At 48.8% G+C, this 15,147-nt stretch overlaps 1 protein-coding gene across 2 annotated transcripts in view; it reads right to left on the bottom strand.

Annotated features, from left to right (window-relative positions):
- BCR (BCR activator of RhoGEF and GTPase) overlaps positions 1-15,147 on the bottom strand; it is a 123,980-nt gene that overhangs the window by 59,353 nt on the left and 49,480 nt on the right. For both annotated transcript variants that reach the window (XM_039222156.1, XM_039222155.1), the window contains exon 2: positions 3,184-3,365. In XM_039222156.1, coding sequence (XP_039078087.1) covers positions 3,184-3,365 — 182 coding nt within the window. The remainder of the gene's footprint in view (positions 1-3,183; positions 3,366-15,147) is intronic.

Below are 15,147 nucleotides of genomic sequence, written 5' to 3' on the forward strand. Positions count from 1 at the left end.
TTCTGGGTCATTCATCCAAAAGAACTGAAAGCAGAGTCTCGAACAGATATTTATACACCCATGTTCACAGCACCATTTTTCTTAGTAGCCAAAATGTGAAAGCAACCCAAGTATCTACCAACCAATGAATGAATTACCAAAATGCAGTATATAAGTACAATGGAATATTATTCTGCCTTAAAGAGGAAGGGAATTATTCTGCAATATGCTACAACATGGATGAATCAAAGACATTACGCTCGGTAATAAGCCCATCACAAAAAGATGAATACTGTGTGAGGTGGAGTAGTTAATACATTGAGACAGGAAGTAGAATGCTGGTTTAAAGGGGCTGGAGGCAGGGGAGAGTGGGGAGCTGTTTAACAGGTGCAGATCTTCAGATTTACGAGATGAAGAGTTAGGACAGTCCTAATGGCTGCACAACAAGATGAATGCATTTCATGCTACTGAAATGCACACTTCAAAAGGGTTAAGATGGCAAATTTTACTTTACCTGTATGTGAATGCAATAAAAAAGAAAAGAGGGGCACCTGGGTAGCTCAGTCGGTTAAGTGTCTGACTTCGGTTCAGGTCACAATCTCATGGTTCACGAGTTCAAGCCCCACACTGGGCTCTGAGCTAACAGCTTAGAGCATGGAGCCTACTGCAGATTCTCTCTCTCTCTCTCTCTCTCTCTGCTCCTCCCCCGCTCACACTCTCTCTCTCTCTCAAAAATAAATAAACATTAAAAAATAAAAAGAAATGGGGCTCCTGGATGGCTCAGTTGGTTAAGCATCCGACTTTGGCTCAGGTGATGATCTCATAGTTCGTGGGTTTGAGCCCTGCATCGGGTTCTGTGTTGGCAGCTCAGAGCCTGGAGCCTGTTTCAGATTCTGTGTCTCCCTCTCTGCCCCTCCCCTACTCATGCTCTGTCTCTCTCTGTCTCAAAAATAAAAATAAATTATAAAAAAAGAATTTAAGGGGCACCTGGGTGGCTCAGTCGGTTAAGCGTCCGACTTTGGCTCAGGTCATGATCTCACGGTTCGTGTGTTCGAGCCCCGCATCGGGCTCTGTGCTGACAGCTAGTTCAGAGCCTGGAGTCTGTCTTCAGATTCTGTGACTCCCTCTCTCTCTCACCCTTCTCTGCTCACACTGTATCTATGTCTCTCTCAAAAATAAATAAAAAAACATTAAATAAATAATTTACTTAAAAATTTAAAAAAAAAAAAGAAAAGAAAAAAAAGGAAACTTTCCCATCTTCTCCACACACTCCCCGACACCTCCTCTGGGCCAGGTGGCATGCTTGGGATTGGAGACCCCATCCCTGGCAAGCAAAGATGTGTAAAATGAGACATGTCCCATGGGGGCCAAAGGAGGGAGTGGGACCAGGATGTGGACAGGCTCCATAGCAGGTAAGCCCACACACTACAGCTAAAAGGTAAGGGTAGAACTCCAAGTCAGTGTAGATGAGGGTCCAAAGGCAGGAGTCTGGTGGGGATAGGCAGCGAAGCTGCATGGGGTCTGGGCACAGGAGGGTAGATCAGCCTCCTAGAGCAGCTCTGTGCCAAGTTCAGGACTCAGCCTGCTTATTCAGGACTGGAAAGACCCCGGTGTGTACCAAATCATGCTCATGAAGCAGAATGCAATGGAGTGCACTGAGAAAGGCAAAGTAGTTGAAGAAAAGAGTGTCATCTGAGGATTTGAGAAGGCTTCAAATCTGGTAGCTGTGTGGCCTTGAGCAAGTTACTTCACCTCTCTGAACCTCAGTTTTCTAATCTGTAAAACAGTGAAACCAGATGTTAGATCAAAAGCTGCACAAGGCAGCTTTATGTTACACACTGGCTTCCCTTCCCATCCTCGCCTTTCAGAATGAGAAGCCTGCCCAGTGCCAGAGTGTTTAGAAATCACAAAAGCATACATAAATAAGAAGCAGTCCTGCCGCTAAGGCACCAGCCCAGCAGAAAAGCAACTGCAGTGAAAAGATACACTTCTGGCGCTTCCTACCAACAATGGAGAAAAACAGATTCCTCTCTTGTATCTAATCCTGGGAGGACATCATCAGAAACAAGCTAAGCAAAAGAGGGAACGTATCTATCATGAGGGGCAGCAGGACCATGAGGACAGTGAGGTGCAACCCGCCTCAACGACAGGGACCTCAACTCAAGGAGAAAAGAACCTGAGAATTCAAAAAGACACCCTTAGTCCCAAAGGTAGGGGGTGCATACCTGGGCCCTAATGTACCTCTGAAGTGCCCCTCCTGGGCAATGAAACAGATCAACACAGTGAGGCCACAGCCCATGTGGGACTGCTTCAGGAGCCTGCAACAACCCCGGGGCTATGTACTTACAAGAGAGGGGCCCAGGGGCATCTCTGAGTATGAAGGAGGGCATCTGCGGAATGTGTCACTACACACTAGCCTTGCAGCTGGGATTCCAAAGTGGAGGTGACATCAGGACTGTTAATGACAGTGATACCTCAAGGGAAGACCCTGGTCAAATGGACGGAGACATCAGCAGCACTTTTTCTGGTAAAAAAGGAGCAAGAGCATTGCACGCAGCGCAGGGATGAGAACCCAGACACTGTCCCCCTCCCCCGCCCCTCAGCACCACTGCTGGGACCACCACCACGTCCTGCTAGTAGGACAGTGGTGGCATTCTCAGCCTCAGCATGTGCTGCCTGTCTCCTCCACACCTGGCTGACAGAGTTCCATGAGGTCCCTGCTCAAAGCACCTAGCAGGCTGTCTCCAAATCAGCAGGTGCCCCAGATGGGGAAATGAAGAAGGTGTTTTGTCTCTTGTTTTTTTTAATGTATTTATTTATTTATTTTTTTTTAACATTTCTTTTTTTTGAGACAGAGAGAGACAGAGCACTAGCTGGGGAGGGGCATAGAGTGAGGGAGACACAGAATCTGAAATGGGCTCCAGGCTCTGAACTGTCAGCACAGAGCCCAATGCGGGGCTCAAACCTATGGACCGTGAGATCATGACCTGAGCCGAAGTCGGACGCTTAACCAACTGACCTACCTAGGTGCCCTGAAGAAGATGTTTTTAGTGACTTCAACCACTGGTTGCTCCTGATATCACCTACTTGCTACTTGCCCCCAAGAAAATGGATGTGCTTCAGGGCACCTTTAGGAAGTGGAGAGCAGGCAGGAGCCAGGCCTAACCCTTATTTCACAGCTGGCCCTCCCACCCTGGCACTCACCGCTTTGGTGGACTCCAGGGCTCCCGAAGCCAGTGCATCCCGGCTGCCCCTGCCCTTGCTGCTAAGGTGGGGTGAGGAGGAAGGTGAGTCATCGATGTAGGGCAGCCCATCTTGGTGCCGGCGCTGCTCCTCAGCCCGGTCTGCAGCACAGCCGTAGCCAGGTGGCGTTCCAAACGAAGTATCTGTGTGTGTAGAGAAGCAGCTGTGTTAAGAGAGAGGGAGAAGGGCCAGGGGAAGGTCTGCCTGGGAGGGTCCACACCCCACCTGACCCAGCAGGCATTGGGCTGATGCTGTCTGTCACCCAGAGGTGTTGAACAAGGACTTCAGATAGGCTGATGGTACCTTCACAACTAACTGAGCAAAGACCACAGGGCGAGGCGGGGCCAGAACAGTGGTATGCTCCCCAGACAATATGAGACTGGGCTTTCAGGACACTGTCTGGGACGTATCTACACTTGTCCTGGGAGTGGGCCTAAGCCATTACAAAATGGTGGACCCCCAAATGCTAGCATCGGGAAGGGTCCTTGAGCACCTGACCATGGGGACTTGATGGGGGTGAGGAGCTCAGATCATGCTGCTCCAGGCACAAGCCCTGGTCAACGTGAGCAGTGCCCCAGGCCAACCAGTCCTAACCCGGGGAAAGGGTGCTGCAGCCCTCTCCCCTTACCCCACCCTGCTCTTTTGCTGACTCTCAGCCCACCTCTGAGCTGGTCTGGCAAAGTCCCAGACCACCTTTACCCCAATCTGAGCATCCCTGTGAACAAAGAGTAGCTTACCCTATGGCAGGCTCCCTGCTGTTTAGAACTATCCAGTTAGAGAGAATAACACCTCCATCCTAAAAGCACCTGAAGACAGTCACCCCCTTCCTTCCTGGCTAAATCACAAAGCCCACACCCCCATCTGCCTTTCTGTAGCTCTGTTTTCAGAACTGATCTAATCCAATGGATCCTCACCAGGACATTAATTCACAAGGGCCCAGCCCACTCCAAGCCTCATATGAGGGTCACTTCTTGACTCTTAGGGCATCTTCTCAACCCATGGGATTTCTGAGGTCATCCTGACTGGGTTACATCACCTTCCCCATGACTAACCAGCAAGCAGCCCTGTCCAAACATCACCACCACAGGGAGCCTCTGCAGTGTTTATCAGTTTACAACTTCTGCCACCAAGCACACCCAGCCTGGGGCTCAAGCTCAAGCTCTAGGTAGCACTACACCACCTAGGCCAGGCAGGCACAGACTTCCAGAGTGGACCCCCTAGTTCTCATGGGAGGACTGTTTCCAGTTCTTTCCATGCAGCAGCCGAGAGGACCCATGGCTGGAGCGACCAGGTGCTCACCACACCCAGCTATGATGGCTGCCAGTGCACTGTGCGACTCATCTGCCTATGTCCCAGCTTCCTCGCACAGCTCTGCCTCTCCCACATTCTCTACTTCTGTGTCCCGGCGGGTCACATGCCCTCTAACAGGTGTCCTGAGCCCTGGTTACATGTTAGTGCCACTGGGGGGCTTCAAAAACAGAGACCAACGAAATCAGATGCTCAGGGAGATCTGGGCCCTAGTGGCTGCAACGGCTTCCTGGGGGTTCCTGCAGGAGCCAGGACTGAGACTGCTGAACTAGCACAAGCTGGGATCTGCCACAGTGCTGGCTGTCACCCACACTGTGTCCCTGCTATCTGCGTACAGGCGCTGACCACAAAGGCCAGGCCGAGCTCTGCTGCCGTGTGTGTCCACAGGAGGGCTCCAACAGAGGCCAATTCTAAGTTGAAAGTGGCAGACAGGGTAGGGGACACTCCGAGCTCGGTGGGCTCCTCCTTTGTTCCCTAACAAGCTCCATGTGCTACCGAGGAGCTCCTGGTACCATCACCATGTTGGTTATCAATGCTCAGCTCTGCTGGGGTTTGTAGTGTCCTACCAGGACAGTTGGAGGCCAAGGCCAAGTTCTGCCTCCTCTTCCCAAGAATCTCCAAAGGCACTGAACTAGCTCTTGCCCAGCATCCCTAAGGACAGATGGGGAGGATTTAAATGTATTAAAAAACACAAAACCCTGTTAACAAAGAACCATAACCTCATACCCCAGCCCCAAAACAGGTCTGACTTTAGCTTCCACTTCCTTTAGGGGAATCACAGATTTTTTTAAAAATTTTTTTTAATGTTTTATTTATTTCTAGCAGAGAGAGAGAGACAGCGTGAGCAGGGGAGGTTCAGAGAGAGAGAGTCACAGACTCTGAAACAGGCTCCAGGCTCTGAGCTGGCAGTCAGCACAGAGCCCGACACGGGGCTCGAACCCACGAACCGCGAGATCATGACCTGAGCGAAAGTCGGACGCTTAACCAACTAAGCCACCCGGGCACCCCAAGATTTTTTTTTTAACCAAAATTAACATGGAGGGCTTCTTGTCTCCTCAACATCCATGATATAAGTCCTGTATCACAGCAGCCCCTCCTGACAGCTTGCCTTCCAGGGGAGCTTCTTCCAAAGACAGCTCAGGCCTTGGACAGAAGGTGTCAGCTGTCAGTCACCTTCCTCACAGGTAGCCTCAATGACCCCCTGGGCCAGGAGTGTCTTAGCTCTACTTCTACAACCCAGGACACATCCTTCAGCCGGGGCAGGTGGGCCAGTTCTATGAGCTGTGGTGTGAATTTCCCAGAAGTGGGGCTCTGGCCCTGCCCAGGTACTACCTACTAGTGAGAATCAGTACAGGTCACTTAAGATGTCTGTGTCTCAATTTTCCTGACTTTAGAAGCAGGCGTGTGAACTATACAGCCGATAGAGGCCCACTCAGCTCTAAAATGTTACAGTCACTGTGAGGGTCAGCCAGCCATGCCCTCTCTACCTCCCGACCTCACCTCTTTCAACAGCTTCCTTCCTCTGCTCCTCACTCCTCCTCTGGACTCGGCTTTTACATTTGCACAGAAATTTTGGCATCCACACATCCTCTAAGAACTTTAAACTGCTGATTTTTTTTTTGTTGTTGTTGTTGAAATAATGACCTTTTAAAAAGTCAACATATTCGTTACCTGGAAGAGCACCCTTAATCTGAGAACCACTACCTGATGTCCCAGCCTGTGACTACATTGAGCTCACTGAGCTCATGTCCAAGATCAAATTAATACCAACTGAGGACCCAAGTAAGAATTTTAAGGTCAGACTCGGGGCTCATTCCAAAGACTGTAAAGATTCCACGTTTGTGACACAAAGTGTTAGCTTAGCAATGTCCTGACTAAAACCCAGAGCAAATCCAAGTGCCTGGTAAAGGTTTGCTGGCTGGGGGTGTGTGGGGTTATTGACTCTGATGTGGCCACTCCACCTCCACCAGGTGAGGCTGAGAAACCAGGTTCCACAGCTGAACTCCACAGGGTATCATTATGACGAGCAGGCAACTAAAAACCCAGCTGTTTCCAATTCTGTATACAGCTCTCCAAACAGATGTCTGAGGAACTGATGTTTTTATGTCTGGATTCCGAGAGGCTGGTCACTGCTACTGCTACATTCCACCTGAGGCTTCAGCCCACTGTCCCAGCAAATCCAGCCTGCTCCAATGCAAATGAGACAGGGAGGAAGAAAAGTTCTTTCTTGCTGCCCACCCTAAGTGGCACACAGGGACTAACTTTCACACTGCAGTTTTTTCACTCCTAGGATCCCCACACCTTTTGGATCATAAAGTATATGACTGGGGGGCTCTGGGAGCTGCCATTTCCCAAGAACCAGAGCAAAGTTAGAAAGGGGCCTTGCTCTCCCCTCCTCTACCAGGAACACCCAGTGGGAAGTCTCATTATCTCGAAGGACTGGGCACCCAGTGGTCAAGTGAAGCCCAGAGCTTCCTACAAAGTTTTAACCAAAGCTGAAAGCAAACATTGGTTTCAGAGGCAGGGTTTGGGGGTGGGGCGCTACAATCCCAAGGCTGCAAGAGACTCAGGGAAATGAGGGCTGATGAACAGAGCTGCTAAACAGTGGGAGGAGGGCGGGGGAGAGCGAGGCCCATTCAGAGCTGGCAGACAGCGGCAAGCTGAGTGTGGAAAAGGGATGTGCACAGTGAAATCCAAAACCTCCTTCTCTCCAGGCAGGTGGGCTTAGCAGCCACAATCCCTGCACTCTGCAAACCTAAAATCTAGTTTGATGCAAGAACAAAAGGCAGCCACCCCCACCCCCACAAAGTGGGAGGAAAAAGTCCCAGTCAGCCCAGATCACATCCCCTCCTTATACCTCAAGGACAATGCTGGTTAAAAAAAAAAAAAAATCCTTCAAAAAAAAAAAAAAATCCTTCAAGAAAATTAAACGCAGAGTTACTATATGATCAAGCAATTCCATTTCTGCGTATATACTTTTTTAAGTATATAAATTGCAAGCAGGGTCTCAAACAGATATTTGCACACCAGTGTTCCTAGCAACAGTATTCACAAGAGCCAAACTGTAGAACCAACTCAAGTATCCACTGATGGGTGAATGGATAACCAAAATGTGGTATGGATATGCATTGGAATACTACTTAGTCTCAAAAAGGAAGGCAATTCAGACTCCATGCTACAACATGGATGAACCTTGAGGTCATGATGCTATGGGAAAAAAATGCTCAATTTACTGTGTGAGTCCACTTATATGAGGAACCTGGAATCATCAGATTCATAGAGCAGAATGCAGAATGGTGGGTGCCAGGGGCTAGAGGAGGAAGGAATGGGGAGTTGGTGTTTTGTGGGTACAGAGTTTCCATCTGGGAAGATGGGAAAGTTCTGAAGATGAATGGTGGTGATGGCTGCACAACAGTATGAATGTATCTAATGCCAATGAGCATGAGCAGTATGCTTAAGAATGATTAAAATGTTTCATCTGATGTTATGTAACAAGTATATACTACATGCAGACATTCTTAAGATCCCTCCCAGCCAGAGGCAATACTTGGGTAGCTGAGCTGTTGGGAGGTCACAAGGGCAGCCCCTCAACCCCTTCATGTAGACAGCCCCCCTGCAACCACATCTAAAATAAGCACAGAATGGGGTGCCTGGGTGGCTTAGTCGGTTAAGCGTCCGACTTTCGCTTAGGTCATGATCTCACGGTTCGTGGGTTCGAGCCCCGCGTCGGGCTCTGTGCTGACTGCCAGCTCAGAGCCTGGAGCCTGTTTCAGTCTGTGTCTCCCTCTCTCTCTGACCCTCCCCTGCTCAAGCTGTCTCTCTCTCTCCTAGAAATAAATAAAACATTAAAAAAAAAAAATAATAAGCACAGAATGGAAACTTCCAAGCAGCGTGCTCCCTGATTTGTTGAGAGTGGGCTGGGTGGTGGGTACCTGGACTTCATTATAGTCTTCTGTGTATTTGTTTCATAACAAAGGACAATAAAAGGAAGGCTTGCTCAGGCTCTGTATATGTAGCCTCAAAAGGAGGCCCAGTGTCACATGGCCAGATCAGTCCAACTGGCACAGCCACTATTTGTTTCCAACAGCTGCCCCTCTACTCTTACAGAGCTTATACATCACCTTTTCCAGGCCATGTCCCTGCCTGCCACACTTTCCTGATGCAGACTGGATGAGATTCCTGCCAGCCCATAAGAATCTGGTAATCACAGATCACACTTGGTGCTGGAGAAAGACCCCTCACAGGATCACAGCACTACACATGCCCAAAGCCCTGCAGCGGCTGTCCTCAGGGCTCTCAGAGGGCCAGAGAGTTATCTGCCTTCGAAGCATCAAATGCTCTTCGCCCAGCCTCAGTCCTGTCAGCCCCTCCAGGGAACCCCAGCCACTACCCACAGCCTATCTTTCTCTCAGCTCAGCCTCAGTCAAACATCTCTGGTAACTTCAACACTCCTTCCCTATGTTCTATTTGCAAGCCAGGAAGCATGCTTCTCACTATGAGGCCTTTGCCAGGCCCTCCTGGGCTCTCTGCCGCAACAGCTCCCAACATGTGTGCAGAACCAAGCTCAGACCACTGGCCACATGTCTCCTGGCTCCCAATGCACCTGGAGGGTCCTGGACCCAACGCACCTGGAGGGTCCCCAGATCCTGCTTCCATTGCCTTGCTGCTGCCAGAGGTGCAAGACCCAGATCCCAGCTCCTGTCCCACTCTCTGACCAAGGCACCCCAAAATGAGAGCCTGGAGCAAATCCCTGGGGGGAATGAAAGTTCTCATCCTTCCCCTCCCAGATCAGATATGAGAACAGCTGTAAACGGCCAGGGGCGTGATCCTGATAAACACATATCAGGGTTGAGAGGAAAGAAGAAGGGACACCGGGAATTCGGGTAGGGGATGGTGTGGCAGGAACTTCATCATGCATTAAGACAGAGGCAGGGTGGTCTCCTATACTTGTTTATACTGTCAGCAATGGCTGGGCCATATTTATTTACCAAGGCAAAAGAGGATCAAACACCATCTTCCTTGCGGTGGCTCACCAGCTGCAGTGGGCAGGTTTCTGCAGAGGCAGGCACTGCAGAGGCAGGCACTGAGCCTCCACCAGAGGCAGGCACTGAGGCTCCACTAAGCCTCCACCTTGTCCACCTCCACTGAGCCTGCTTTCCCTGCTCCCGTCCTCCTCCCTGGGTCACAGGCAAACAGCACAGTGCTAACAGTGTTGCAGTGCTGGTGACTTGCAGGCAGCAGCTCACGTCCTTGGGGGTGTCTTGCCAGGTAGGCATCGCCCCTCCAGGAGAGGCTCAGAAAACCGTAGCTGGGTAAGATCTATCTTACCGAAGGGCACACAGGTTCCACAGGTTTGAGCTGGCTCTGGACGCCCCAACTGTGCACAGCCTGGAGCCTTTCTCCCACACCCTGTGTGCTAAGAGCAGATTCTATCTGCAGGATTGGCCATGGATTCCGGGGCTCAGCTGGCTTCTTTACTATGTAGCAGAACCCCAAGTACAGTCAGGGAATATCTGTGACACTTCAGGGAAGTGAGTTTCCCAAAGAGCAGAAAAACCTCAATGTGCCATAGCAAGCGGTATTCTTGCAAAATACCTGCTATGCTTTCCTGGGCACTTCCCGAGGCGAAGGACAGTGCTGATCTCTTTGACTCCACTCTGAGCCCTTAATAGACAGGAACTTCTAGATGCTCATTTTTCAGACAAGGAAAGGAATCTCCAAGAGAGAAACAGGTGGAGCTTGACCATGCCGAGGTCCATCTGTGTCACGTGCCTATTTGGTCACTTTCTGAAGACATTTCTAAAAGGCCAAGCTCATAAGCTACATGACTTAGCAGTTCCCCTCCTAGACATATTAATCAAAAGGAGAACAAGTGTTCAAGGCAAAACTTGTACCAGAATAATAATTCAAGCTATGTTCAAGCAGCATTATTCACAATAGCCAAAAGGTAAAATGACTCAAATGTCCATCAACTGATGAATGGATAAATAACCTGCAGCATATCTTGATAATGGGATAACATTCAGTATTAAAAGTGAATGAAGTGCCGATAAAGGCTGTAACATGGCTGAACTTTGGAAACATTATGCTAACTGAAGAAAGCAATCATAAAAAACCACCTACTGTCTGATTCCATTTATATGAAATGTCCAGAACAGACAAATCCATTGAGATAGAAAGTGGATATTTAATGAGTATGGGATTTCCTTCAGTGGTGATGAAAGTGTTTGGGAACTAAACAGGCAGTGGTTGCACAAAAATCGTGACTATACTAAACATGAGTTGTTTGCTTTGAAATGATTAGTTCTATGTTATGTCATTTCACTTCAAAAGTATATATACACATACATATCTGTTTTCCTCTGTTAAAACAGGGAACTCGGAACATTATCCAGCTGTTTCCTGAAGACCAAGAACATCATTCCGGATAGACGTCAGCACTGCCTGGCACCATCACCCCAGGCCACCGGCAGGCAGCGATAGGCTGCTTTACTTTCTAAGATATCTGGTTGGTTTGGGTGGCTTTTCTGCTTTCTCCTCTGCCATCAGGCTGGCAGCTGTCCCTTCTTTTGCATCTATACCAAGGGGGTCAAAATTCTTTATAAACAAGATATCCCTCATATAGTTGGCCACTGTACCCTGGACAGAGGCCTGTTGTCCAAGCCCTTGGTTTTGTGGGAAGAGGAGGGGCACAGAGAGCACCATATGATCCTGGGACCATGATCCTACTTTATGCTGCACCTCAACAGTGACATCACCAGGCTAGTGTGGAAAGTTCCGGCTGCCCGGGTAATAGGAGGTCATGGCCCAGACCAGCTTGTGCACACAGAAGGCCCTGAGGCTAGGCTAGTCTCCCCAAAAGGCCAGAAGATGCTAGCTGGGAAGGGCCTGAGCCTGCCCTGCTCAGGGCCCAATGCCTCAGCTCTCCAGGCAGCTTTAGGTGGCCTGGACAAGGCTAAACTCTCTTGGAGGAGACAAGCCGACTAATACAATAGCTCTTATGACTCTTCCACTTGTGGTTTGGGTTCCAGCTGGTTGGAGACTGAATCACCACAAGGTCAACTTTGAGGGTGACTTTTAGCAATAAAGACTGGATGCCCCCAGTGTGGGTAGATGAGGACCCCCAACCAGCATCTAGAGAGCTATTAAAAGATTTTCTTCTATCTTCAAGGACCCACCTGTGCCTGAAGCTCTTAGATTCTTGAGGAGGGAAAGATCATTTATGTTCTGGGCCTCGGGCTAGAACCAGTTGGTGCCAGGGCGGGGCAGGCAGAGGCTGGAACATCAGCTGGGAAGCTGCAGCCCTCAGCTGCCGAATGATGTGATTATTATTCTTTAGCACCACCTTGACTCTGCAACAAGGTTCAGAAAGATTTCTTGGAGGCAGTTTGGCCTCAGACAATGTTGAGTACCCAACATTCAGCCAAGGTGTATAACACTTCTATTTCTTTTTTTTTTTTTAATGTTTATTTATTTTTGAGAGAGAGAGGGCACATGTGCGAGTGGGGGAGGGCCAGAGACAGAGGGAGAGAGAGAATCTGAAGCAGGCTCTGTGCTGTGAGCACAAAATCCAACGTGGGGCTTGAACCCACAAGATCATGACCTGAGCTGAAGTCAGATGCTCAACCAACTGAGCCACCCAGGTGCCCCATGACACTTCTATTCCATTCCAGGCACTCTGCTGGGTTTATGACAGCAGGCACCACAGACCCAGCCCCTGCTTTTCTGCAAGCTGCCAGAATCCCAGCAGTCACAGGATATGTACATCATGGCAAAGCCACCCATGAGAGGCAGCCAGACCCTCAGGCAGGATAGCAGAGACCATCTCCCCAAGGAAGCAACCATTCCAAGATCTAAAGAGAGGCAGACACTGGCTCCCTGCAGAACATGAAGGTGAGAAGGGCACTACAGTGTGTTGAATGGTGGCCCCAAAAAGACATGTCCACATCCTAACACCTGGAATGTGTGAATGGAACTTACTTTGGTAAAAGAGTCCTTGCAGATGTAATTATGTTAAAGACTTTGAGATGAGATCACCGAGGAATATCCAATGGACCCTAAATCCAAAGGCAAGTGTCCTTTTGAGAGACAGAAGAAGAGAAGGCTGTGTGAAGGTAGAGGCAGAGATTAAAATGCTGTGGCCATAACCCAAGGAATGCATGGGGCTACCAGGAACTACAAATGGCAACAGAAGATTCTCCCCTAGAGCCTCCAGATTTGGGACTTCTGCCTCCTGAACTGTGGAAGAACATCTATTTGTTGTTTTAGGCCAAGTAAGCTTGGGAGGGCAGGAGGAACACCCACTTTCCCCACCTCCGCCTTGGCACTGTCTGGGTAGGGTTAGGAAAGGAGATACCCATGTTCATGTATATACCCATGTTCATAGCAGCATCATTCACAATGGCTGAAAGGCAGAAGCAGCCCAAGTGTCCACTGGCAGATGAATGGATAAACAAAATGTGGTGTACACATACAATGGAATATTATTCAGTCTTAAAAAAGAAGGAAGTCTGGGGTGCCTGGCTAGTTCAGTCAGTAGAGCAAACGATTTTTCTGTTTGTTTGTTTTATTTATTTCTAGGAGAGAGAGAGAGAGACAGCGTGAGCAGGGGAGGGTCAGAGAGAGAGGGAGTCACAGACTGAAACAGGCTCCAGGCTCTGAGCTGGCAGTCAGCACAGAGCCCGACGTGGGGCTCGAACCCACGAACCGCGAGATCATGACCTAAGCGAAAGTCAGATGCTTAACCAACTAAGCCACCCAGGCGCCCCAAACGATTCTTAATCTTGTAGGTTCAAGCCCCATGTTGGGTGTAGAGATTACTTAAAAATAAAATCTTAAAAAAAAAAAAACAAGGAAGTCCTATAAGATGCTATAACACGGATGAACCTTGAGGAGATTATGCCTAGTGAAATAAGAAAGTCACAAAAAGACAAACACTACATGATTCCGTTGATGTAAGTGTATTAGTTTGCTAGGGCTGCCACAACAAAATACCATAGACTGAGTTGCTTAAACAACAAAAATCTATTTTTGCACAGTTCTTGAAGCCTGAAGTGAACAATCAAGGTGCTGGCATGGTTGGATTCTGATGAGAGCTCTCTTTCTGGCTTGTAGACATGTGCGTTCTTGCTGTGTGCTCATATGGCCTAGTCTTGGCAGGTGGAAAGAAAGAGGGCACTAGCTCTCCAGGTGTCTTCTTATAAGGGCACTAATCCCATCATGAGGACTGCCCTCATGATTTATCTCCCAAAGGCCTCACCTACAGATACCACACTGTGAGTTAGAAGGATTCAACTTATGACTGGTGGAGTGGGCGGAACACATATTCAGTCCATGACACAGGAAGTACCTAGAATAGGCAAATTCACAGGGATAGAAAATAGAATGTGGGTTGTCAGGGGCTGGGAGGGAAGGGCAGTGGGGACTTACTTACTGCTTAGTGGGTGTAGAGTTTCTGTTTGGGATGAAAAAAAAGTTATGGAGATAAACATGGTGCTGGTTGTACAACACTGTGAATGTATTTAACACTACTGAATCATATGCTTAAAAATGGTTAAGATGGGGGGTGCCTGGGTGGCTTAGTTGGTTAAGCATCTGGTTTTGGCTCAGGTCATGATCTTGTGGTTTGCGAGTTTGAGCCCTCCTGTAAGGCTCTGTGCTGATGGCTCAGAGCATGGAGCCACTTTGGATTCTGTGTTTCCCCCTCTCTTTGCTCCTTCCCAGCTTGCATACTGTCTCTTTCTGTCTCAAAAATAAACAAACATTTTAAAAAATGATTAAGATGGTAAATTTTATGTTAACTACCCCCTCCCACACACACAAAAACCAAACCCTATACAAAAAACTAATTATCAGTCAGGTTTTTCTAATGACATGTGTCTCCCCTGCCACTCGAATTTATGTGTTGAAGTATTAACCCCCAAAATATCCAAATGTGACCTTATTTGGAGACAAAATCTTTACCAACTTCAAATGAGATAGGCTGGGTGCAAATCGGGAAATTTAAAGACAGACCAGCAGCTAGAGAGAACACCACGTGAACATGAAGACAGCCAGCTACATACCAAGAAAAGAGGCCTGGGACAGATTCTCCCTTACAGCCTTCAGAAAGAACCAACCCTGCTGACACCTTGATCCCAGACTTTTAGCATCCATAATTGTGAGACAATAAATGTCTCACACTGGGTGGCTCTTTGTTACACAACCCCAACAAACTAATACATCAGTAATTATGGAGACAGGACACCAGCTCTAAGAAGCTGTTTCCCACCCAGCGTCTCCACGATCAATGCTTCATCCACTCATGGGACTCTGCCAGGCCAGCCAGCTGCAGCCACCCAGGGGCCATTCACGCTCAGCAGCGCACCCATAGCACCTCCACATTCCAGACTCTGACAGCAGAGAGAGAAGAGAAGAGCAGCCACTGAGCCCCACACGGTCAGAGGGCAAAAGACAAGCCCCAGGCCTCTTTCACCCAACATATGCACACCATCCTGGGCTCTCCTTAACCAGCGCCACTCTCCCTCAGAAGATAAGCTACTGCAGATTTGCCCCAGACTGTGCTACTCAATAACAGACCAGAACCTAGGGCACCTGGGTAGCTCAGTTAACTGTGCA

The sequence above is a fragment of the Hyaena hyaena genome, unplaced genomic scaffold (assembly GCF_003009895.1).
Source record: "Hyaena hyaena isolate Hyena2069 unplaced genomic scaffold, ASM300989v1 scaffold_1080, whole genome shotgun sequence".
NCBI classification, from domain to species: Eukaryota; Metazoa; Chordata; class Mammalia; order Carnivora; family Hyaenidae; genus Hyaena; species Hyaena hyaena.